Raw genomic sequence first — 23,958 nt, 5'->3', positions numbered from 1 at the left:
ATACTGCTTCGTTTTCAGCTGTTTTCATTGAAGACGTCAGCCCATTCTGATACACCTACTTCTAGACATCTTAACTCATTCCTTTTTCAACCGTTTACCATCGTTCAAACCATTAAACAAATCTACACACTTGTATCTTCAATACTATCTAAACGGAATTTTGATAGCATTTATACTTTTTTCAGAATCACAGTTTTAGTTTCAAACCGGCGTCGTTTTCAGTTGCTGATAATAATTTAGGTCACCATAGCAACGCCGGTAAACAAACCCCGCCGAATAGTCGAATCTCTGGACTGAAAAGGCAGATCTGATTCGACTCAGAAAATTCAGAGTCGGGGAATGAATCTATAAACTGGCAGTTTAAACAGATTAAGATGTTCAAATGTATTTAAAAAAGGTTATGCTAAAACATGCTTAGATAAAGTTGTTAAATTGTGTGTTTAAAAACGCAAAAAATTGTTGTAATGTTTCAGAAATATGTTTAAAAAATATGTTAATTTTTTTTTTTTAAACGTTTCAAAAATATGTTCCAAATGTTTTAAAATTATGATCGGAGATGTTTGAAATGTGTAAAATAATTAAAATAGCTTTCAAAACACAGGTATTTAGAAAATAAAATTGGGGGGGGGGGCTCAGCTGAATTTTTTTCTCTGAGGGGGGGCTCACTCTCTCACACTTTGAAAACCCCTGCTCTAGTGGAACAAACCATATAAGTCCATGGCGGTCCTGGTGGGGCTAGCCCCACCAGAAGTAAAATAATCTCCGTCCACTTCAACAGAGAAACACACTTACATTTTTCAAGTCCAATACACAGTACATTTGGCTGGTGGGGCGAGCCCCTCTTGCCCCTCCAGACGGAATGAGTCTGAAGAAGCAAGCTAGGGTCAACAAAAAATGAAGTAAAAGCGCCAAACTTATTATTTTACAGTACTTTTTGGGGAGATTTTTTTTTAAATGAATTATATAATTATTTTATATATTTTTTCTTTTTATAATTATTTTTTTTCTTATGAGAGTAGGTGGGGCCGAGCCCCACTTGCCCCTAATGACCAGTCGCCACTGTGAGTATTTGATCGTGGGAAAACATTGTTTCACCGCGAGTGAGTGTTAAAAAGACTGAATGAATGCGGGTGGCGTGTGTGTACGTGTAAGATAAATTATGAATGTGGGCGCGTGTGTGGGCATCCACATGCAAACTAAACACAAAACGCATAATACAGTCCATGGCAATGTATATTAACGCATGGATATTAGGAACACAATTCGATAACGATAATGCATACAATACTGGTAAGAAACAATGTTTTTTAATGTTTTGCGTGTATCATTAAATAGAACCTAAGTTATCGCATATCATAGTGTGTTACATTTTCTTTGCCAACATTTATTTGAGGACTCAGTATTTCTGAAGTTGTGAAAGAAAACGCTATTCCATGTGTGAATTAGAACAATTATTTGGCCATAAACTGAGCCATTTGAAGTTTAAAATTCATCTGGTCATGCATCTGTCTCATCGGAGACTGCAAATGCGCTGTCAAATTATGAACTCGTCAGATTCAAATGCGCTCATGGCTCTTAAAAGGGACGGGAGATGGCACTCTCATTGGTTTATTGCACGTTACGCCCAAACCATACCTACAGGTAATTAGGTTACTTCAGGGCAACCCTTTTTAGATTTGCGTCGGGCGCAAGAGTCATTTATCTGCTGGTAAACTAGCAACATCGCCATAAAACCGCCCACAAAGCTACTTGCGTTTGGCGACTGTTGAAATAGGGCCTCTAGACACCTACACACAGACCTGCACACCACCTTGCATGTACACATACACAGAACCAAATTTATGTGGGCCGGAAGTAGAAGGAGACAGTAGACGTGCGTCGCCATAGACATAAATTCTTATTTCTTTATAAATATAAATATTAAATTATTTCTTGTTATTTCTTGTTCATGGTTGTCGCCCTCGGAAAACGAGAAACGGCGATTTATTTAAAAAGGTGACGCAGCAGATGGAGGAAGACGGTATCATGCCATTACCCCCTATAAAGTGAAACCCCCTATCATCCTTAAAGGCACCCAGTGCAACTTTCGAGGCTTAAAAATAAACATTCAATTTCTAGTCTTTTTTACACATAGTAAGTTTCAATAACTCCATACCATTACATACCGACATTCAAGCAGCAAAGATGAGACGTCGTTGTGGTGAGAACTGATCGATAACAACAACAATGCCGCCATTTTCTTTATTTTTTGTAACCTACAATAAATAAAGCAGGCTTCCAGTCAATGGAAAAATGGCTTCTCACCACCGGCGATTGTTGTTGTTTACGATTTTCTATCAGTTCTCACCACACAACGACGTCTTCTTTGCTCCTTGAATGTCGATATGTAATGGTATGGAGTTATTGAAACTTACTACGTGTAAAAAACTAGAAATTGAATGTTTATTTTTCATTGAATGTTTACATAAAGTTGCACTGGGTGCCTTTAACATGCATTCAGTACCAACTACGCTTCGATTTCACCCAAGGCTGAATTAAAAGTACATGTTATCCTAAACGTTGGTCATCAACGAGGTTGTAAAGTAGTAACTTCGGGCACATCTGTCAAAATAAGTTTTTGTCTTCTGACGTGTATACAATCTTTATTCATTCATTGCGCCGCGACCGAACTGAAGGGGATATTCTCTGATATTATGAATCTTAAAGACCGCATCGGGTTCTCCAACTCTCTGGTACTTCCACAACAAAGACTCATAGTGGGGGATATCTCGGCCAAGGAATCTTTGCTTTGACTGAAGATTGAAACGCTAGATGGAGGAGAAAGGGATTGTTGCCGTATGCAGGACAGTTGTCAGTTCACTTCGGGTCCATAAGGGCATTCCATCAACCAAGCTAAAGGCAATGCAGGGCTTATTTCACCAAGCCTCGCTACTTTCATCTAGAGTTGTGTAGGGCTGAACGATTTATTGTTTTCTGATCGAAATCACGATTTCAGACAACGCGATCTCGGGATCGCCAAAACCAAGTTTTTTTCGTTTTACCTGTGCGTTCACGCGTCAACGTAGAGACGAGAATCGGGCGAATTAATATAATATAATTGTATAGATAATATCACGGCCAAAAGATGTGTGAGCCTCCGGATGGCCATAGGGCTGGAAGCTCTCTTCGAGGGGTTTGTTTACCGGCGTTGCTATGGTTACCATGGTTACCGGTCTTGTGTGTTCCAACTAATAATAAATAATAATAAATGGCTGTCTACTGTGCGTTCACACCAAGCACGATGGGGCGACAGGATCCCATACAAAGTGAACGTATAGACGCGTATCGGCGAATTTTCGCGAGGAAAGCCGGCGACAAGTTTTGATTTGTCGCGCCACACTTTCGCCGTGCACAGGCAAGCGCGTTCACGTTTCGCATGATGACGGCCAATCAGCGTTCAACAGCGTGGCCACTGAGTCACGTGTAACGTAACAGCTTATCAGCGTTCAACCGTCAAACTCAGTGCAGTTCAGTCCGGGGTGAATTGCAGCATGGAGGAGAAAGTGAATGTTGCCGTTTGCTCCCGGAACTCTATATATAATATAATAGTATGTAATATAATATTTGTATATATAATATCACGGCCAAAAGCTCTGTGCGCCTCCGGATGGCCGCAGCGGGGAGCTCTCATAGGGATTGGGCTTCTCGGGGTTTGTTTACCGGCTATGTTTCCGGTCTTGTGTGTTCCAACGGTTTATTAGGTAGGCCCATTGGCGTCAGTTTGGTTTGAAATGTGGTGGGGACAGAGACGCAATCTGGAATGCATTTTTAGAAGTGCTGGGGATGCACCTTATTTTTCTTTAGCGCAGGTCATGAAAGGTTCTGAAGACGGGATACCTGTGTAGCTTACTAATCAATAAGATTTTTACAAAAAAATTATGTCTGACACGTTTTATGAAGAAAGCGTTTTCAAAAAGCATTGGACATTATGACCCACAATGTTCTGCTCCATGATGCACTCAATGTTGACGTGACATGACATGAGCTATACCAAAATAAACAAAGAGGGGCTTATTACCTACGTGTTTAAGTTCAGAAAGGGCAAACGTATACACACAGCACTACAAATGTCAAGATCGAAAAAGCTAAAAATAATTATAGCTGAACGCTTTATATCACATCATGAGCTGGCTGTTCTCAATTCACAACACACATCCATCCAATCTACATGGCATTCTGACCAAAACCCATGCACTCCCCCCCCCCCCCCCACACACACACAATCATTCCATAATTCAAGCAAAGCGAATGACCAAAAGTCACTTTGAGTCAACAAGAGACTTACTCCACCGACTCCACTATCGTAATCTCCACTAGTCTATACCCAACACCGTAAGAACGCTAACACTGGATAATTTAAGTTAGGCTACTTGGAGGCTATGGCTAGTAGTACTATTTCAAGTTAAAACAGCTGACCACATGAGGGCAAAAACACAAAAGATCTCGCCAAAGTACCAGCAAATCTTAAGCAATAAATATTGCATCTTACCTTTATTAACGTGCCAGTGGTCTGCAGATGTATCCCGCGGTGTAGCCTGCGTGCCTGCTGCCTAACCACATCCATTTAGTTCAACAGGTTTTCGCTCTGACACTGTCCATCCATGGTACTAGCGGTCTGGTGCTTTTTACCTATGTATTCAGGCTAAAATTAATTGACTGTCTGATGCCTCATCATTGCATACCAGCCATAGAGTATTGGTATTAATATCTCATTCATTGTCCAAGTCAGGCTGGCACCTCATACGAAAATAATCCACAACTACGGTGCCGCAGAGGGGACATCTAGTCACAACTGAAAAAAGACGAGATAGTGATACAACCAGAGCCCGACATTCTCTGATCCTACCTAGTTAATTATACAGCAAAATGTCAAAAAGGAGTGGACAGGACATCAGAGCTTTTTTTAAAGCCAAGCAATTGAAGCTGACATGCACAGTAAGTGTGCTAGTGTCTTATGAGCTCAGCTAAATCAATATTTATTCTAGAAATATATTGTAATTCTTGAGGTTTTTTTAGCTAGCTAGCCTCTACCAGCGCGACACACTGTTAGCTAGCATGCCTAGTGCTACTGGAGTGTTTTGCCCTATGTGCTTCAACGTTTAGCTTTCCTATTTAAATTCATTTTGAATTTACAACAGTACGAATGATTTATTTTATTTTCACTTCAATGACGTTTCGTTAGCAGTTTTCAGACTCCCCACTAGATGGTCGTAAATCATCCATATTATTTGTACCAAGTAACAACCATGGTACCAGGCAACCGCACACTCCAAACCAATATTTTGTCAAAAACCAATTACAATATTGATAACATATACCACAACCAACATACCGTTATAGTGGTCAAATCATTACAATAAAGGTTACAAGACTTTTGTTTGCACACCACATACATCTCATAAAATAGAGGGCATAATCAATTGAGTTAACACATTTTTATTTATTTATAAGGAACATCAGAGCTTAATGAAAGGCAGGAACTGGTAGATGGCAATGAAGAGGTGAGTTGGCAGAAACAAGTTCCTAAAAGGAGAAAACACTGCATTTTAAAATAAATAAATAAGACAGAGCTAAATCAATTAAGTTATCAATCTTCTGTCTTTGTTTACATTTGATCAGGGAGAGGAACTAAGTCAATCAGAACTTAGTGAAGCTAATGTTGGCTATAGCTTCAACGTCAATAATAGAACTTAGAAACTATCAAGATAAATCGTTCGCTGCCCTCGGTCAAACTACGACAAAGGAGTTTGTACAGATTGTCATCATCATGAATAAATATAGATACGTTACGTTACCTCCTCCGGACCTCCTTTCCTCAAATGCATGAGGCTGCAACCGCAGCAGATTGTCCATGGAAGTGCGCAGCAAGCAGTCAGGTTCAGATTACATAGAGAAGGAGCCGCCCACCGTACCACCCACCCCTCCCCCATTGTAGAACTACTTATCCAAATGTTATAATTGTTGCAAATTGTTGACGGCTGGCCTGTGTGCCATATGCAGATCGTTTTTTTGTGGATTGGTTCGCATCTGTCTCGCGCTATAAACATTCATTTTTAAAAAACGATATATATATTTTTTTTTTTTTTTTCTGGTGGGGACAAAATTAGTCTTTAAGAAAACTGGTGGGGAGGCGTCCCCGGCGTAATCGACGCCTATGGGTAGGCCTATCTAATAAATCTCTGTCTATTCAATACTTCATTCACTGCCTCTTCCGTGGTCATTACAATATTATTAATAGACTGCGTTGGGTTCTCCGACCTCTCTCCCTTTGTTGTTATACTCTAATGCACGAATTAACTAAAAGAGCCATCTTTGACTGTCTTAAAAAAACAACTAAAAAGTAGTAGTACTTTTCTAAGTTAAAGGTCCCATGACATGCTATTTTATGTATTCTTTAATATAGGTATTAGTGGGCAACTTTTCCGACGTTCCCGAAATTCAGCCGTGGTGCAGAGTTACAGCCACTCCGAGCCAGTCGCACATTGAGCTTCCCCCAAATGCGCTGTTTCGGTGGGCGTGTCAAGGAGGAGGGTGGGGATGTGGCCCTGAGCAGGGTGGGGGTGTGGCCCTGAGCAGCTTGCAGCCACGTGCGCTCTGTTTACATCGCAATGGCTCGTAGAAACCCAGTCGTTCAAGCGTTTCAGTTTGACCCAGAATCGGATCCGGATTCCGAAGCACCTGAAGAAGTTGGTAGGCCTACTCAGCGGCTACAGCAGGACGTCTCTGAATGGTAATTGAAAATATTGTGTCTGGATACGGTACTTTAGTTGGTTTGTTTATGTATGCGGTTAGTTATTATCATGTGCTAACGCTAGCCTACGTTGTTGGCTGTCAAAGTTGCTGATTTGCTACCGTTACGTTATATTAGCATCTATATCAGTCATCTTTGTAGTTTAGAGAAGTCACTGGCTCATTTGATGGGTTAATTTCAACCTATATTGAAGTCATGTTACACATAACCCATGATTTACTCGTGAAGATTTACGTCTAACATCAGCTTGTCCACTGTCATATGTATAGCTATAGACACTAACCAGAGCCACTATAGTCAGACCTCTGCCATTATTACATCTACCTTTATTTTATGGATAGGTGCCGTTGTGGAAAATGTGCGTCCATGCCCACAGAAGCGGAGAATATTTGCTGCATGGAGATACCGCAGGTAGCACTCTCCACTAAATTGGAAACTACTTTGTCTCTTCATTTGACACAATGCATAAAAATAAAACTTACCCTTTCAAATTCTAATTAGGTTACTAGAAGACTACGGGAGGTCGAACTACAGCTAACGTGTATGGTTGACCATCCTGGATTGGAGCCGGTCTGCCTAAATGTTTACTCTATTCAGAATTCCAGCCAAATATATAGAGCCGACTATGGTCCTCTAAATTTGAGAAGAATACACAAGTAAGTTGTGCATTGTTACAGAATTTAATCAAATAAATGAAGTTGTTCTCAATCTTGTGCCTAATTTTGTGAAGATGTATTTATATCCAAGCTAAAAAAAACAACTTAAATAGTTACAGAACAAACCAGCCATAGGAGCATAGTAATATTTATTTTCATAACACAAAGCAATGATAAATCTCTGCAAGACTTAATCTCTGGATCAATTGTTCAGTCGCTACAGGTATCTCTCCTATCGTTCCTTTGTGAGCTGGTGCTGGGGCCACCTGGGACGCCGTATCCGGGTTGTGATTCCAGCTTGTGTGGTCCTGCGTATCCGCGTTGAGTTTCCTGCTGAGGAAGGCCACTATGTCGGTTTTAAACATCCCCCCGTTTGAACCTTGACACAAGGCTGCTGATGACCGCCTCCTTGTCAGGCTTCTCATACTGTGCCGTTAGGGGCTCTGGAACAGGGATCTCCAACAGGGCCTCGGTGTATGGCGTAGGGTTGGGAAAGACTTCCTCAAAAATGACATCCATGATGTCATCAACGTAACCTGTATCGTAAAACATATTTTCTTTACAAATTGGTTGGGTCTTGTGTTACTGTGTTTTTGTATTTATTTGATTTTTCATCGAGAAAAACATTTTAGAAATCCAAAATGTGTGTCGTTTGAATTTATTTGAACCCTTACCAAAGGTCTGCTGTGTTTTTTGTGGTTTAGCTCCCTTCCTAGCCTTTGCAAAGGACATTTTATAAATCGGTACTCCTTCCTTTGTTTCGGCCTGTGGTCGGTCCACATTGTAATTTGAATGCATAGCATCCAGGTAGAGTCTGGAAGTACAAGACAAAACATGTTAATATTGACAGATATTTTAGGCTACAATTCCAAAAAGTATTTAGTAAACAAACTTTCTTTAACCTGCACAGCATTCCAATAAAGGGAAAGACAACATTTTTGGGGGCAAAACGAAGAATAACCGCATGGAAAGCCTCCAAAGATGAAGTTTGGTGGTGGGGGCTCAGTTTTGCAACATCCTTCAGCGCCCTTTTATTGGTCAGCAACTTCTCCAACTTGGAGAAAGTTGGAGTTGCTGCAGACAATAAGAAAATATGATATTAGAAAACCATTACCCATACAGTAAGGAATACTACAACCATGTCCTCTGGTAAATTTCTGAAAGCCACTAAATAACTGTAGTTGTATGTTCACTGTTTTGACATTTAGCCTGTATATTGGTGAAATACCAGCTTGAAGCCATTTACTCCGGTCACTTGTCTGGCGGATCGCATGCTCGCACTTGGGGTAAAGAGGATCTTCATGTACATGGACATCTCGAACATGGTTCAGGATCGAGGTCCACTTTGCGATTCTCTCTGGCCCGGAGGTTGAGCCTGCTGCAGTCCAGTATATGTGGTTGTTGATGCTCTTCATCCACTTCTTGAGTTTCTCACCGTCTTTCTGCTTACTGATTGCCAACAGCTTCTTTGAAATACCTACAATGAGAGCAAAGTACTTTCCACTTAGTTAAGATACTCATAAACTGAGTGATTACTCGATTGTAGCATTTGATAATTTCAAAACATTTCTTACCATTTACTCAGTGTCACAATTTTAAAATGAAGGACCACCAAATGGGAGCTTTACGCAAGCTTCAAAACATCAGGTCCTTCTCACCAAAAGGATATCACTAACAAATCAAAGAAAGGAAAAGGCTGGAGAAACATACCTTTTGCAAAGTGCCAGACATCGTAGTAATGGGTTATGTTTCTCTCCCTGAGGAACTTCTGTACTTGAGGATGACGATCAGTGACAATGCAGTCAAGGTGGACGCCACGCGACTCCAGTAAGGCTAGACTCCTCTTCAGTCCCTCCTTCTCCATATGGGTGCTACCACCAACTTTGTTGCTCTGTTAACACAGAAAAAATATATATTAATAGAATATGCATGTTAGGCTTTGAAATTACAACCAATAACCCCTTTACAATATCAATTTTGACAACTCACCTGGACCAACTGAATGTCCACAATGGGGTTAGTATGGAGATCCATCATTGTGTAACTCCCATACTTTGCAGAGTGACCTATTTTGGTTCAAATAGGGAAATTAGTGTAGTAATCACCCTCCAATACTTGGTATTTTGTCTGACTTTATTTAGGTCACTTCTTTTAACTTCAAACAATATTGAACACCTGTATAAAATGCACTATTTCAGTTAGGTATCAATACCTGGAGAGTCAGCTCTCATGTCACCACCAAGTATCACTATTTCCTCTTGACTTAGCCGCTGCAGATTCAAATCATTTAGGACTTTCCACTGGTGAATAACTGCTGGTTCAATGAAACTTTTGGCATGGCGGCGAAATGTTTCATACCGAAACAACTGTAGCTTCATTGCCTTGAAGACCTTTTGGTGTGGGGGGATAAATAATACATGTAATTAGATCTATATTGAAGCAATTCACAGTCACACATTTACAGTTCCACATCATTTACCTTTTCGATTTTTAGGAAAGATGCACCACTCAGGTACACAGCGGCAGAAAGGTGCAGATTTCCAGCTGGCGTGCTCCCAAGGATAGGCTGGCTATTCCAGCGTCTACCGAATGTGCAATGGGGGCACTGCTGCTTCACAGACAGGAATGTCCCCAGCCTTTGGGTTGTAACTTCACATGCCCTCGTGCAGACTGGACATGCATTAAACAACTCCATGATGCAGCTCTCGTACACCATGTATTTCTTGCCGTTGGGTGTTGCAGTGGATGAATCTTCTCTATATCAAACCACAAACAAAGGGAAACGCTTTGTGTTAAACTGATTGAGCGTTCATCTGGACTGTACCTTAAACCATCACCCTGTTTTCAGCTAGTTTAATTATTTGCATATACATAATCCTGAAGGTAATGCTATAAACAACAACAGCCTCACCGAGATTAATACTTTATGTTTAGAATGCCATACAATTTATAGAAATTATGAAAGTTCTCAAGAGCCACACATACAACACACAACCATCTGCAGCTGAACTCCTCCAAGACCAAGGAGATGGTGGTGGACTTCAGAAGGAAGAAACCACATCTCCTACCCGTGTCCATCGAGGGGGTCGATGTGGAGGTGGTCAGGACCTATAAATATCTGGGACTGCAGCTGGACGACAAGCTGGACTGGACAGCAAATATGGAAGCTTTATACAGGAAAGGGCAGAGCCGTCTGTACTTCCTGAGAAGGCTGGGGTCTTTCAACATCTGCAAAAAACTACTGCAGATGTTTTACCAGTCTGTGGTGGCCAGCGTGCTCTTTTATGCCGTGGTTTGCTGGGGGGGAAGCAGCAGGAGGAGAGACGCTGGTCGAATGGACAGACTGGTGAGGAGTGCTGGCTCAGTAGTGGGAACAGAGCTGGACTCTCTGGTGACAGTGGCAGAGAGAAGGACCCTTGACAAACTGCTGTCCATCCTGGACAACACCCACCACCCTCTGCATGACACCTTCACCAGGCAGAGGAGTGTTTTCAGTGGCCGACTGCTGTCCCAGTCCAGCTCCACTAATAGACTAAAAAACTCTTTCGTCCCCCTGGCCATCAGACTGTACAACAGCTCCCAGTAAAGGCAGGGAGGACAATAGATAACAACAATGGACATTTTATTTATTTATATCTGTATTTTTGCACATCCATCTGCACTGTTTTTATGTGTGTTTTCGGCTGCTACTGGATACTTGAATTTCCCCCGGGATTAATAAAGTATATATCTATCTATATCTATCTATCTATATATCTTCACACTCAGTAACTTACGACTTTAGTGTAGAGTCTAACAATGCTGTGATGGAGTCAGAAGGATCATAAGTGGAATCCGGTCCATTAGAAGCTTCCAATAAAGAGCTGACCTCCAATGGATTGTCCTCCAGCTCTTCCTCAAGGTCTACCCGAGGTCTTTTGGATGGTCTCCTTATTGGTGTCGATGACAGGCACAAAGGGTCTGCATTCGATGTGCCAACACCGAAATCCTTGCAGAACACAGTTGCCTGGACACCTGTGCAAACAATGAATTTTACTAAGGCAAGTCAAATGAAAAAACACATAATGCAAGCAAAGAGAAATGCCAGAATAAAGAACACTAGTAACTACATCAAAAGTAAATGTACTCAAGGTGGAGAGTAGATACCTTCACTTTTAATGTGGGTCTGCAAAGTCCTAAAGGATAGCTGTGTGCCTGCGTTTTCAAACTTCCCACGTTGTCCGTCTGGCATGCAACATCCCTAGAGAGAGGCAGCTGAATGTAAACATTTTTTTGAAACTGGCGTGAAGGGGAGAACATGAGTGGGCCTATGTATTTATGAAATACCAACATTGCATTGCATTGCTGATACCTAGGTTACCAGCTCCATTGCCGAGGAAATAGTCCCTCAAAATGCGATGATTCATGCGATGGAAGGTTACTTTTATTTCTAACTTTATTCATTTATGCCTGTTGCCGTGCGGTAGCCTAGCACGAGCGAACTAGAAGGACTGAATGAAATGTGTTGAAAACTGTCTCCAATGATATAGAACACCAAGGCTAACTTGGGAATCAGGCCCTGTGTCTCACGCTAGAACTACTGCGTCACTTAGCTGTTAAAAGACAGCTGTATTAGTTTGTAGTACGGTGAGCATTAGCTAAAGCCACATTCTAAGGGGAACAAGCAAGGTAATCATACACAGTAAAGCCAGAACATGATACAGCGTTAGTTTACTTACTTGTCCGCGGTTTGTAGCTGAGGCAAGGAGAGTTGGTACTGATCCAGGCTTCATTTTCAGAAGTTCAGCAAATCCAGCTTTGTATTGTCCCAAGTTGATGAAGCAGTCGTCGGTGAAATGTTTGGCGCACACAAACACACATTTCGGAATTCGTATCGGCGCATTTCCAGCGAAAACAAAATGAACCCACTGGTTCCTCAGAGACTCGGATGAAGGAGCTGCAAATGTAGGCCTACTTAGTTTGTCACTTTGACATCCGAACACTGAGCACCTGCCATTCATTTGTTTGGGAGCCATGATATCTCTACACTCCAGGCAAAGACAGCGTGGCGCTCTTATGGTCTCTAGCTCATTGTCTCATTGGCGGGCCAACGTCTCTGGGCGGGCCAGGCGGAGTAAGGGGAGGAGCTGAGATTCCTCATGACGTCATGAGTACAGACATTCCAAATCAGCGCGCTTGAGCCTCCGTTTCTTCAAAGGCGAGCAGAACAGCTAGTGCTCGTTTTACACCAAACGCAAGTTTTAGCCATTGGGGGACCATAGGCAGGCTAGGGGAACTCATATTTATGTTAGAAAACCTCATAAATTGAGATTTTCATGTCATGGGACCTTTAAGACAGTCAAAGATGGCTCTTTTTGTAACAACTGCAGTTGGTCAAGGACTTTAGTTTACATGCATGTTTCTTAATAAATACATTTGAAATCAATTCTTAACTTTAGTTTTCATTCTTACTTTCGAGTAATGGCATGTAATGTTTTAATGGTATGATGTCATGTTTGTAAATATTACTGTGCATTGTGAATATTGTACTGAAGCTTGATTTGAAGAAAATCGAAATCGCAATATCTGCCAGAAAAATCGCAAATCGATCTTTTCCTGAAATCGTTCAGCCCTAGAGTTGTGTTCCATTAACGTTGCTTAAGGGAATCTCCGCTAAGTAACTATGGCAATTTATCCGACCAAACTAACCTGGGCCTCGTTTCCCGAAAGCGTCGTTAGCCTAAGTGGATCGTGAAGTGCGTCGAAAGGGCATCGTAGAGTTTTCACCGCGTTTCCCGAAAGCATCGTTGGTAACGAACATCTTGAAAACGCTCGGAGCTAACGAGTACTCCAGGGGTACTCGTAGGTACTCGTAGGTACTCGTAGGACGCTAAGAGCATCGTCAGCCTACTATAGCCTCAGTGGCGTCACCATCGGACATTCCGTGTATTGGATGCGTTTTATTAAAACGTATTGCGCCTTTATGTTCTTAGTTTGGTGATTAATAAAGATTATTAATTTATTTATTAATAAAGATGTTAAAATGGCCAAAATAAAACGGGACAGTCCAGAAAATGTTTGCGCAGGCAGGGCACTCAAAATGTGTGAGAAAGTGGGGGGATTTGTGCAGACTGTGACATAGGCTACTCATAAAACATAGCCTAAAATCACCCCAAAAATTAAAAATTTAACAAAATAATGAATGAAAGAAATGAAAGAAATTAATGAAAGAAATTAAAAAAAGTAAAAATTAAAGAATGAATGAAAGAAATGAAAAAAAAATTCAAGGCAAAAGGAGCAGGGAAAAGGCTGGGATATGGTGGGGATTGGTCACGTTGACGGGGATGTTTAGTGACATTGGGAGGGGGGGGGGGGGGGGGGGGGGGGGGGGGGGGGGGGGGGGGGGGGGGGGGGGGGGGGGGGGGGGGGGGGGGGGGGGGGGGGTGGGTGGGTTAAAAAAAAGCTGCGTCACTCTTCGGCGTGATTCCAAACCAGCAGCGTAATCCGGGAGGCCGTCTAAGCCACTGGTGAACAGGTTGAGGCCTAAGCGGATAGCCACTGTCTCCGAGGAGCCGCCACTCTCCCCCTGGAGGCTGCAGCCAGCCGTCCGATGGAGGACTCGCGGAACACGAAGGAGTCGTGAGTGCTTCCAGGCCATCTCGCTACGACATCCAGGATGAAGCCCTGATGGTCGCACACACACCTGGCAGTTGACAGCGGCATATCCCTTCCGACAGATTAGACGTGGCCATCAACGTGGGGCGTGAGAATTGGAATCAAAGTTCCATCCACGACTCCGGCCTTGTGGGATGGGGAACGACCGAAAAAGTTATCTTGGGTCGCACCCATCTCGTCTGCTGTGGAAACGGACGTGTCGCGGTACGAGACGAAGGAGGCTGTATGTCACTGCCTGGACCGATCTGCACACTGACGCCTTGCACAGGCCATGGCCCATCTCCTATCACCTGCAGAAGCTCCCTGTGGCGTAGAATCGGAGGGCGGCCAAGAGCTGCACTTGCGGTGTGAGCGCAAGCTCCTCCTTGTAGCACGTCTGAGGTCTTGCCTGATTGACCCAAGCAGCTGTCTGATGGCCTCCCTGGGCAGCCTGTAGCGCTGTATGACTGCCGCGTCAGTGTAGACCTCGAGGGTCCAAAGTTGTCCCGGATTCGGCCATTGATCGCAACAAGGCGACTCCGGGGACGCCTCGGCCTCTCTCTCTCTTCCTCTCCCTCTTGCGCACGAGCGCTAGCACACATCAAATGATCAATCAAGGAAACTTTATGTGCGGAATCAGATTAATCGGCTCTCTTTGCTGCGCAAAGCATGTTTCAGAAATCAGCCCATTAAGATAAGTAGTTGTCTCACAAGCTATTTTTAATTTTTTGTCATATGGAATTATTCCAGGGGGAAATGCCGTGAAACGCACATGCATTCAGGATGAGGACTGATATATGTCAGTTTAAGCCTAATCAATTGTGTTTTTAATGTCTTTAGCATTCATATAATTGCAGTCTATTTTTTTCGTAGGCTACTCTGCTGTTGTCCTTGATGGGGAGATATTTTAACCCTTTTTAACACAATTTCCTGACATTCCTGCATCTCCCCCTCCTACGAGCCCATTTCAGCACCGTGTCAGTAGACAGTTACAATCCTACAACGTTGTGAGTGCAGTCGAATGCGCGTTCACGTTAAGAGAGTTTCGGGAAACGCGACAAAGAAATTATCGATGGTTCGAAAGATCCATCGGGAAATGATTTTACGGCGAAGATCCATCGATATCGGGAACGGGGCCCTGGTCTACCAGGCTAACTGTCTGCTCTTGAGAGGTGTTTCAGATAAGTCGGAAACAAGTGTACCATCAGAAGGTTCCGTCAAGCCTATCCTCACGATTTTGTCAGAAATGTACATATATGAAGCTCACAAACGCGTATATTTTCAGTAAGGGTCTAGGATTAAATTGGTGCAAACAAAATAATTAAATTAATTGCTATCTTTTGTCATCGTGGATATTTTCTCAAAAAATGTCTATATAGTTCTATGTATCTGTCAATTTTGTGAACTACAGTTGGGTGATGGTCGAGCATTTGTCCTGTATTCGGGCAAGCGAGTTCGCGTCCTCAGTACATCCTTACATTTTTTATCGTTGGCTCATTTGGCTCAGAAATTAGGCCTAACAATTGACTTTTTATATAATTGTGCTGTCCTCGGAATGTCTGCAAATACCCTGATTGCCAGCTAAACTCTTTCCCAAAACACCAAGAATGCAAACGTATTTCTCACTTCCACAGGTTTAATGGACGCCCATGGGAAAAGGTGAAACTGCAACACACGGCAGAAGGCAGAAATCAAAAATCTCTTCTCAAACTAATAAGCAAGAAATTTACTTGGTGTGAAAAACATCTCTTTGGTCATTTCAATACTACGAGCGTCGTCAAATGACCCACTTCTGACCTAACATGGTATTCGTATAGCCGTCGCACATTTGAATTGTCTTGCGATGAAAACTATACAAACTTTACACTAATGCCAAAATAGTGATTAGTACCATTAAAATTAAATCAAAAAAAATGCATAGCATCCAATGCCATGTAAAGCACAAGGCGTTGACAGATGCGATTCAATTGTTATGGATTTATAAGATTTGAACGAAACACTGAACCAGCTAGACACCTGAGTGCTTACTTCCTGGAGTCACGCGATAGACCGATTGGAACAGAGCGTCTTAATGAACACGTCCTGATAGAAACGCATAGGAAATGCATATTCCTGGAACACATAATCTGTAATGCTGACTAATGTACTATATTCTTTACCTGTAACTTTAAACTTCTTACTCATAAAAAAACCTCCCCTCCTGACATGGATGCACGTCACCCAGCAGTCAATAAAAAACGAAAAATTCCATTTAATAAACAGTCCACTGTTCCTCTGGAGGTAGAAGGAGAACTATTTCATCGACTGGCCTGAGAGAGCTAGTCCCACCTGTTTTGATGATCTTCACCTCGACCTGGCGCACATTCCATCTTTGCTAGGGAAGGTCTGTGTAAACAGTCCAAGAGGCCATTCATAGGTGCTTGGCTGTTTTTTTTAGGAGGACAACACTTCCAGCCTGAATGTTTGGCTGAGTGGACTGCCACTTCTTGGCGGTCCTGCAGTGTTGGGAGGAATTGCTTCCTCCAGCGTCCGAGAAGTGTTGGACAGGTGCTAAACCTGTCGCCACTGGGACTTGTAGAGGTCAGCAACTCAACTCAACCGCAGGAGCAGGAACAATGTTCATCTTTTGCGTGAGAAGAGCAGCAGGCGTGAGTAGAACGAATCATCAGGGTCCAGTGTCACTGGAACAAGTGGCCTGGCGTTGATGATCACTGCGACTTCTGCCATGAAAGTCACCATCACTTCGTGTGAGCTTGTCCTTCAGCTGGAGGAACATTGCATCCAGAATTCTCCTCGCCACCTTATCATTCTCTCCCTGATCCCCACAATGGGATGCATGTGGGGGATTAAAGACCAGGTGCAGCCTTGTCTGAGAGATAAGTCTTTAATGCAGTGCTGTTAATGTTTGAGGCTGCCTTCAGTTCTTTACAGGGCCAATGAAGTTCGTCCAGCGGTCAGAGCGAATGGTGTTTGACCGCCCGCGCACTGAAAGGAAAGCGCCGTAGCGCGTTGATGAAGGTAGAGGTGTCGAGGGATTCAATGACTTCAATGTGCACAGCTCTTATGCTCATGCACGTAAAGATCACTGCCCACCTTTTACTTTGAGCAAAGCCGCCTCTGGTTTGCGTGAGGATAACGTCCCATGGGTCGAAGACAATCGAGACCCCGCTGGAGAATGGAGATCTGTTGACAGACGATGTTGCCATTTTCTGGATGCTGAGTGGAGCTCTGAGCCTTCTGCATATTATGCATTGGTGGATGATGCTGCTTACTCTTTTCTTGGCCTCCGACTATCCAAAGGCCAGCTGAACGGACCGCCCCCTCTGTAAAGTGACGGCCTTGATGATGGATTTCCTCGTGGTGTGTCTGATAGCAAACTGGCGATGTGATGCTGTCCAGGAATAATCAGGGAGACTTTTCACTCCGATCAAGACTTGAATGATGAAGACGGCCTCCAACTCTGAGAAGGCCGTGTGTCAATGAACGGGTCCACATTTCTGAGCGGGCTTGTTTTTGGCATCTTTTCTGGTTTTGAATGCCTTCTCTCTTGGCTGTAGACTTCCTGTTTGAACTGCTTTGGATGATTACAGCTGAACGCTTTCCTCTGATTCTTCGACTGTGAATTCAGCTTTGCAGTAATGCCAGCCCTTGCATACTCTTTTCTCTCCGTGTCTGTCTTAGAATGACTGCACTAGTTAATGACTTCCAGGTAAAAAATTTAGCAAAGCGTTGTAAATCCAGCTGCTTATGTGAGGCTGTGGTGCTTAAGGCAGAACCAGAGGGCGGATGTCTGGGTCTGTGCTCGGGTCAACAGGTCGTAAGTGCTCTCAAAATTGCTCTGCTCCGGCTTCCGGGACCACTAAGCAAGCTGGTGTGTTTCAGTTGCCAGCAGGGAAGGAACGTGTTGTGTTGCGTGATCTGCAGGGTTCAACGTAGCGCCACTGGTCTGGTCGGGAAGGTCTTCAGATGCTTAACACCCGGTTGCTGACATAGACATAAAGCGCCTGTTCATTGCTAAAATAGCCCAGGACTACTTTACTGTCCGAGTAGTAGGTTATGGCCTCAGCTGTTTTAGTTCTACTGAGACCAGGTTTGCAATTCAACTGCAACTGCTGCACAGAGTTCAGTCTTGGCACTGTGTTCAGGGCGGGGCCAGCTTGGCTTTGCCCATTACAAATCCAATCCGTTGTTGCCATTAATATCCGTCACTTTCAGGGAGCACACAACACTGATAGCTTTGACTGACGCATCACAGAACAAACACAATTCTCTTCTTACCGCTGCTGACGGTGAGGCTTCTGTGTAGCGCCTTGGAATGGAAAGCTCAGCAAGCTCGGACAGAGAGGCTCTCCAAGATATCCAGGCATATTCCATGGCTGAAGGTAAGGACGCGTCCCAGTCACCGCTCTCCGCCGTGAGCTCCCGCAGGATTGCCTTGCCTTGGACTGTGACAGGCGTGACAAATCCAAGTGGGTCGTAGAGGCTATTGATTATGGACAAGACACCCCGCCGGGTGTAAGGCTTGGTCTCACTGGAGACATTGAAAAGGAATCAGTCTGTCTTGAGATTCCAGTCAAGCCCAAGACTGCGCTGTAAGCGGTAGCATGTCTGCATGGAGGTCAAGGCTTTTATGGTCACTGGATGGAAAGGCGTCCATGACCTCTTGGCTGTTCGCTGCAATCTTGTGGCGCCTCAGAGTAGACTTGAAGAGCACTTCCTGTGTCCGTTTTAGCAGGCTGACAGCAGCTTGAACTGTGGGCAGGGATTTCAGCCTATCATCAACGCAGAAGTCATGCAACACAAAATGCTGCACATCTGGGTCGACGTGGCTGCCTTGAACAGACTTGTGTAGACCATGAATAGCCACTGCAGGTGAAGGGCTGTTACCAAAGATGTGGCGTTCATTCGGTAATCCACGATGGCTTTGGAGAGATCATTGTTCTGGAACCAGAGAAAACGTAAGAAGTGACAGTCTTTTTCTCTTACCAGGAAGCGAGAGAACATCTGTTCTATGTCGGCTATGAAAGCGATGGCCTCTCTTCTAAACCGAATCAGTACTCCCAGTAGTGGGTTTTTCAGGTCAGCTCCTGTCAACAGCATGTTGTTGAGTGATACGCCGTTGTACTGGGCACTGGAATTGAACACCACACGTATTTTCTTAGGTTTCTTTGGATGAAGGTGAGAAAGTGGTCCCCATCTCAGGTTTTTTCTCAAAGTTACGCTTGAGAGACATGAGACACCTCAGCACCTGTGGCTTGTTGTCTAGGAGCCATGGGCGTGGGCTATCGAAATGTAATGGCGCCACCCAACTGTTGCTTGAGTCTTTTCGTAGTCCTTCATCCATTATCTCCATGAACGTTGCATCTTGAATGGAGGGAGCCACCTGGTTATCATCCCTGGTCCGCCTGAACACCGTGCATCCAAGGTGGTCGGTTTCACAGAAAGGTTGGTCCTTGGGGGCTTCTAAGTCAATGTCTGAGATGAGCTGTGCCATTGATCTTTGAAGAGCATGGTGAAGAGCTATTCCGGGGGTCGGAATCTCCTCTCTGTTGTTAGGCATGTCGTTAAATTCTATGAGGCTTGGCAACGGGACGCGAACGGTTACATCCAGAGACTGCAATTCATAGCCACTGGCCCTTCTGCCTACTGATTGCTTCACTCCAGCACATGTTCTCGGTGTGTAAGGAGCGCTTGGACTTTGGTCGTTGAACATGTCAAACAACTGTGGGCGAACCAGTGACCTGTTGCTCTGCTCGTCAATGATCGCATAGTTTCACGGCTTTTTCTCTGTGGCCGGCTGGAAACACTTTGACGAGGCATATCTTCGAGCAAGAGCGGTCTGTAAGTTCCCCACCACAGACTTTCGTGCATTTGTTGGTGACCTGAGATTGTGGTGAAGCTCCATCCTCCTCCCCGCCGTACTCAGAAGTAGGGTCAGCCTCCTGCTGCCAGGGTGCGTGTCCAGGGTGTAGCGCTGTGTTGTGCCTTTCGCTCTTACATTCAAAACACTGGACATTGAGTTTGCATTTCTTTGCTATATGAGATGAGGAGAGATTGAAAGCACACATTGTTTTCTCTGAGGAGTGTTTTGTGCTTGTCAATAGGCTTCTCTCTGAATGCTCGGCACTTACGGAGAGGGTGCGGCTTTTTATGCAGCAGACACAGTTTGTCGCTGTTGTCGTATCTTGTTGGAGGCTCACCCGTGTCAGATGTGGCTCTGGATGGCACCTCTCTCTTGTGGACAGACACTTCCCGCTGTCTGTTCGGCTTCCACGCCATCTTCTCTGTTCTGGGGGCCATGTCTGTGTAGCCGATGAGGCTGTAGCTTGGGTCAGTTGCAATGCGAGCCTGCTGGCTTACAAAATCGACAAAGAGGCCAAAGGGAGGATAGCTCACCTGGTTTTGACGCTTGTAGGCTGCACCAGCGTTCACCCACCTGTCCTGGAGACGAGACGGGAGTTTCTGTACAATTGGGTTGACGCCTCTCGCTGTGTCAAGGAAAGCTAGGCCTGGTAAGTCTCCTTCAGCTTTAGCAGCCTGCAGTTCCATCAGTAGATCACCCAGCTTTGTCAGCTTAGGTCCATATCGGTTTATTATTTCTGGAAAGCTGTCAATGCGTTTGAACAGAGCATTTTCTATTGCTTCAGCTGGGCCATATGTTAGCTCGAGCCTTTCCCATGCCATGGCCAGTCCTGCTTCTGGCCGATTGATGTGTATGGCTCATATCTATTCAACATGCTCAGCTGACTCCTTCCCGAGCCACTTTAGTAGAAGATCCATCTCCTCGCTCGCTTCCAGTTTTATGCCGCTGACGGCAGTCAAAAAGGAACGCTTCCATCCTCTGTAGTTTTGGGGTTTGTCATTGAATTGAAGCAAGCCTGTAGCCACAAGCTCACAGCGGGCCAGATACCTGACAAAGTCATTTATGTGTGAACTGCCGTCATTGGAGCCTGGCGGTATGGCGTGGCATGTGGGATTTTGTGGTCTGAAGTGGTGTGCAGGAGTAGCATGCTCACCACTGGACTTGATTTGAGGTAGACAAACGTCTCCAGGCAACCTGTTGAATAGCTTGTGGCTGTCCTCATATGCCCTGATGTAAGGCTGCCGTGAGACGAGACAATGTGGAGCAGTATTGTTCTGATGCGGATAGAAAGGACTGGCTTCAGGCTTTAGTGGTGGAGGTGACACATGGATAGGGACCGGCGCTGTCTTTGCTAGTGTGTCACCGTTATCACATGACTGTAATTCTGAATCCCTTTCTTTAAAGAAGACCTATTATACAACTTTTCTGGTCTTAATTTCTTATTAATGACTCCTATAGTGCAACCTGACACGAATCACAGCACAAAAAACTATGTAGATTTTCGGGAAACTCTTCCTCTCCTCTGGGCGCTTTCAGCATTCTCTGTCAACGCTCGGTATCGTCCTTCTCCGCCCCCTCGCCCCCTCCTGCCAACCCAACTCCGTTGTGATTGGTTACCTTCCTTGAAGCGCGCGTGCGGGCAGATTTGACCAGGCATATGGGGGCGTGGCAGGAGTGCCTCTACGTAGATGATTTCCCGGAAATGTGAACAAGTGAATCGCAAACGTTGTCCCGAGTGTTTAGCGCTCTGCACAGCCACCCCAGACTGTCAGCAGGGAATACGTTGAAATGCATGTACGTCATTGTTTGACACTTTAGTATGGTTAACATGACTATCAATCATTATAACAACGTTTATAGGTCATAAAAGTCGAAAAAGCATAATAGGTCCCCTTTAAATTGATCAAGCAAATACTGCTTTGTTCGTTGTGAGGCTTCTAAAGGAACAGAGTCTATGTTCAGGTCACAACTATGTCTCTCACCCTAAACAACAGCAGCAGCTTCAAATGTCTCTGCTTCAGCAATGGCTGCTGCAGCCTCTTTTTTATGTTTGAGCATTTCTAAAGACACTTCCAACTTAGTTGTTGTAGCCTCAGATTAGCTTCCTCTTCAGCATAGGACAGCCGTGCCTTTGCTGCTTCGGCTCTTGCTCTTACTCCGACTGCTGCAGACCCCGCTGATGATGAACTTGATCTCTCTGAACAACTTACTTGCAAGCGTGTCCTTAACGAAGCGCTGTGCAGGTTCTCCTGTATTGCTGTACTTCCATGCAAACTCTCCTCTGTAGCCCTTGGCTTTAGAGAATGCTCCGTTGATCGTCCACTGGATACGTGTGACGACGTCATGTCGGTTGGCTTCCAATTTGCTCCGCTTTGTCTCACTTGCTATATAGCCGTTGTTTCACTGTGCCGTCCTCGGTATGTCTGCTAATAACCTGACGGCCAGCTAAAGTCTTTCCCAAAACACCAAGGCTCTGCAAATATGGAGGTAGATTTGTGTCTTTATTATGCAATCAAAAATAATAGGTTTGAGAGCAGAACTTTCCACACTGCAATAAAAAAATAGATTTGAGAGCAAAACTATCGACACTGCAATCAAAAAATGTTTTATTGCAAGATAAATTAATGTGATAAAAAAAATATTAATGGGAATCCAAAAGTTTTGTTTGCAAACCCAAAAGTTTTGTTTGCAAATCCAAAAGTTTTGTTTGCGAATCCAAAAGTTTTGTTTGCGAATCAAAAAGCTTTGTTTGCGAATCCTAAAGCTTTGCTTGCTGTCGAGCTGAATCTCGTGGGCGGGACCTACGCCGAAAGATGTAAGACACGTCTCTATTGGCCAGTCTCGATCGGAGTGACAGCTTGGCAACATCTGAAAAGCCGCTGCCCCCGACCGCCTCCAGAAGCAGATTGTCGTGCCTCTCAATCCGCGGCGGCGGTCAACAACATCGCCCTGCTCTCCTCTGCCATGGTCTCCTTGTCGGCTGACAGGGAGGCCTACGGGATTTTCAGGGCGCGCAAGCGCGCGCACGGGACAAGCCCATAAGACGAACCCTAGACGGCGTAGCCTACATGAAATAGAACTCCCTCTCTCGTTACTAACTGTGGATGTTGCCAAGCTGTCACTCCGATCGAGACTGGCCAATAGAGACGCGTCTTACATCTTTCGGCGTAGGTCCCGCCCACGAGATTCAGCTCAACAGCAAGCAAAGCTTTTGGATTCGCAAGCAAAACTTTAGGATTCGCAAACAAAGCTTTTTGATTCGCAAACAAAACTTTTGGATTCCCATTAATATTTTTTTTATCACATTAATTTATCTTGCAATAAAACATTTTTTGATTGCAGAGTCGATAGTTTTGCTCTCAAATCAATTTTTTGATTGCAGTGTGGAAAGTTTTGCTCTCAAACCTATTATTTTTGATTGCATAATAAAGACACAAATCTACCTCCATATGCAAACGCATTTCTCACTTCCACAGGTTTAATGGACGCACATGGGAAAAGGTGAAACTGCAACACATAAAAAAAAAGGCAGAGAAATCAGAAATCTCATCTCAAACTAATAAGCAAGAATATTTACAAATTAATACAGCTTTCAGAGAATATTATTCAAAACTTTATCAGTCAGAAGGTCCAATAAACGAGAACGAGATGGAAGCTTTTTTTCAGGACATCTCCTTACCAACTTTAAAAGAAGAGGAGAGAGAAAGTTTAGAGGCACCTGTCACAGAAAGGGAAATACTCGCAGCTTTGAAAGCTTTACCAACTGGGAAAGCACCAGGCAACGATGGCTTTACCATAGAACTCTATAAATGCCTCCAAAATAATTGATCTCCACTTCTTACTTTACTATTCAACGATATATTAACTAATTACTCCATGCCATTGACTATGCGCCAAGCCACTATCTCGCTGTTGCCCTAAGCCTGGTAAGGATCATTCGCAAATGACAAACTTTCGCCCTATAAGTATGTTGAATAACGATTATAAGATGTTTGCTAAAATTTGCAATTCGCAAA

General features: G+C 44.0%; 1 protein-coding gene and 1 pseudogene across 5 annotated transcripts; one reads left to right on the top strand and one right to left on the bottom strand.

Moving 5' to 3' along the window:
• Nucleotides 1-23,958, top strand: part of LOC130376779 (sodium channel protein type 4 subunit alpha-like) — a 257,529-nt pseudogene that overhangs the window by 220,100 nt on the left and 13,471 nt on the right.
• Nucleotides 6,428-12,526, bottom strand: LOC130376787 (uncharacterized). Of its 5 annotated transcripts, XM_056583668.1 has the most exons (11): nucleotides 12,165-12,526; nucleotides 11,593-11,686; nucleotides 11,223-11,460; nucleotides 9,926-10,202; nucleotides 9,659-9,836; nucleotides 9,436-9,512; nucleotides 9,157-9,337; nucleotides 8,675-8,923; nucleotides 8,349-8,520; nucleotides 8,121-8,260; nucleotides 6,430-7,982 (listed from the first exon to the last, which is right to left on the bottom strand). In XM_056583668.1, exons 1-11 carry the CDS (start codon nucleotides 12,459-12,461, stop codon nucleotides 7,804-7,806), a joined length of 2,082 nt encoding a protein of 693 aa, XP_056439643.1. In that variant the 5' UTR covers nucleotides 12,462-12,526; the 3' UTR covers nucleotides 6,430-7,803. The 5 variants fall into 5 exon arrangements, with proteins under 5 accessions (XP_056439644.1, XP_056439645.1, XP_056439646.1 ...); XM_056583669.1 differs by lacking the exon at nucleotides 12,165-12,526 and having other exon boundaries at nucleotides 6,428-7,982; nucleotides 11,593-11,742; XM_056583670.1 differs by having other exon boundaries at nucleotides 6,429-7,982; nucleotides 11,315-11,686; nucleotides 12,165-12,525.

The sequence above is a fragment of the Gadus chalcogrammus genome, chromosome 23 (genome assembly GCF_026213295.1).
Source record: "Gadus chalcogrammus isolate NIFS_2021 chromosome 23, NIFS_Gcha_1.0, whole genome shotgun sequence".
Classification (NCBI taxonomy): Eukaryota; Metazoa; Chordata; class Actinopteri; order Gadiformes; family Gadidae; genus Gadus; species Gadus chalcogrammus.
Note: the sequence above shows the minus strand (reverse complement) of the source record. Positions and strands in the feature narration are given on the sequence as shown.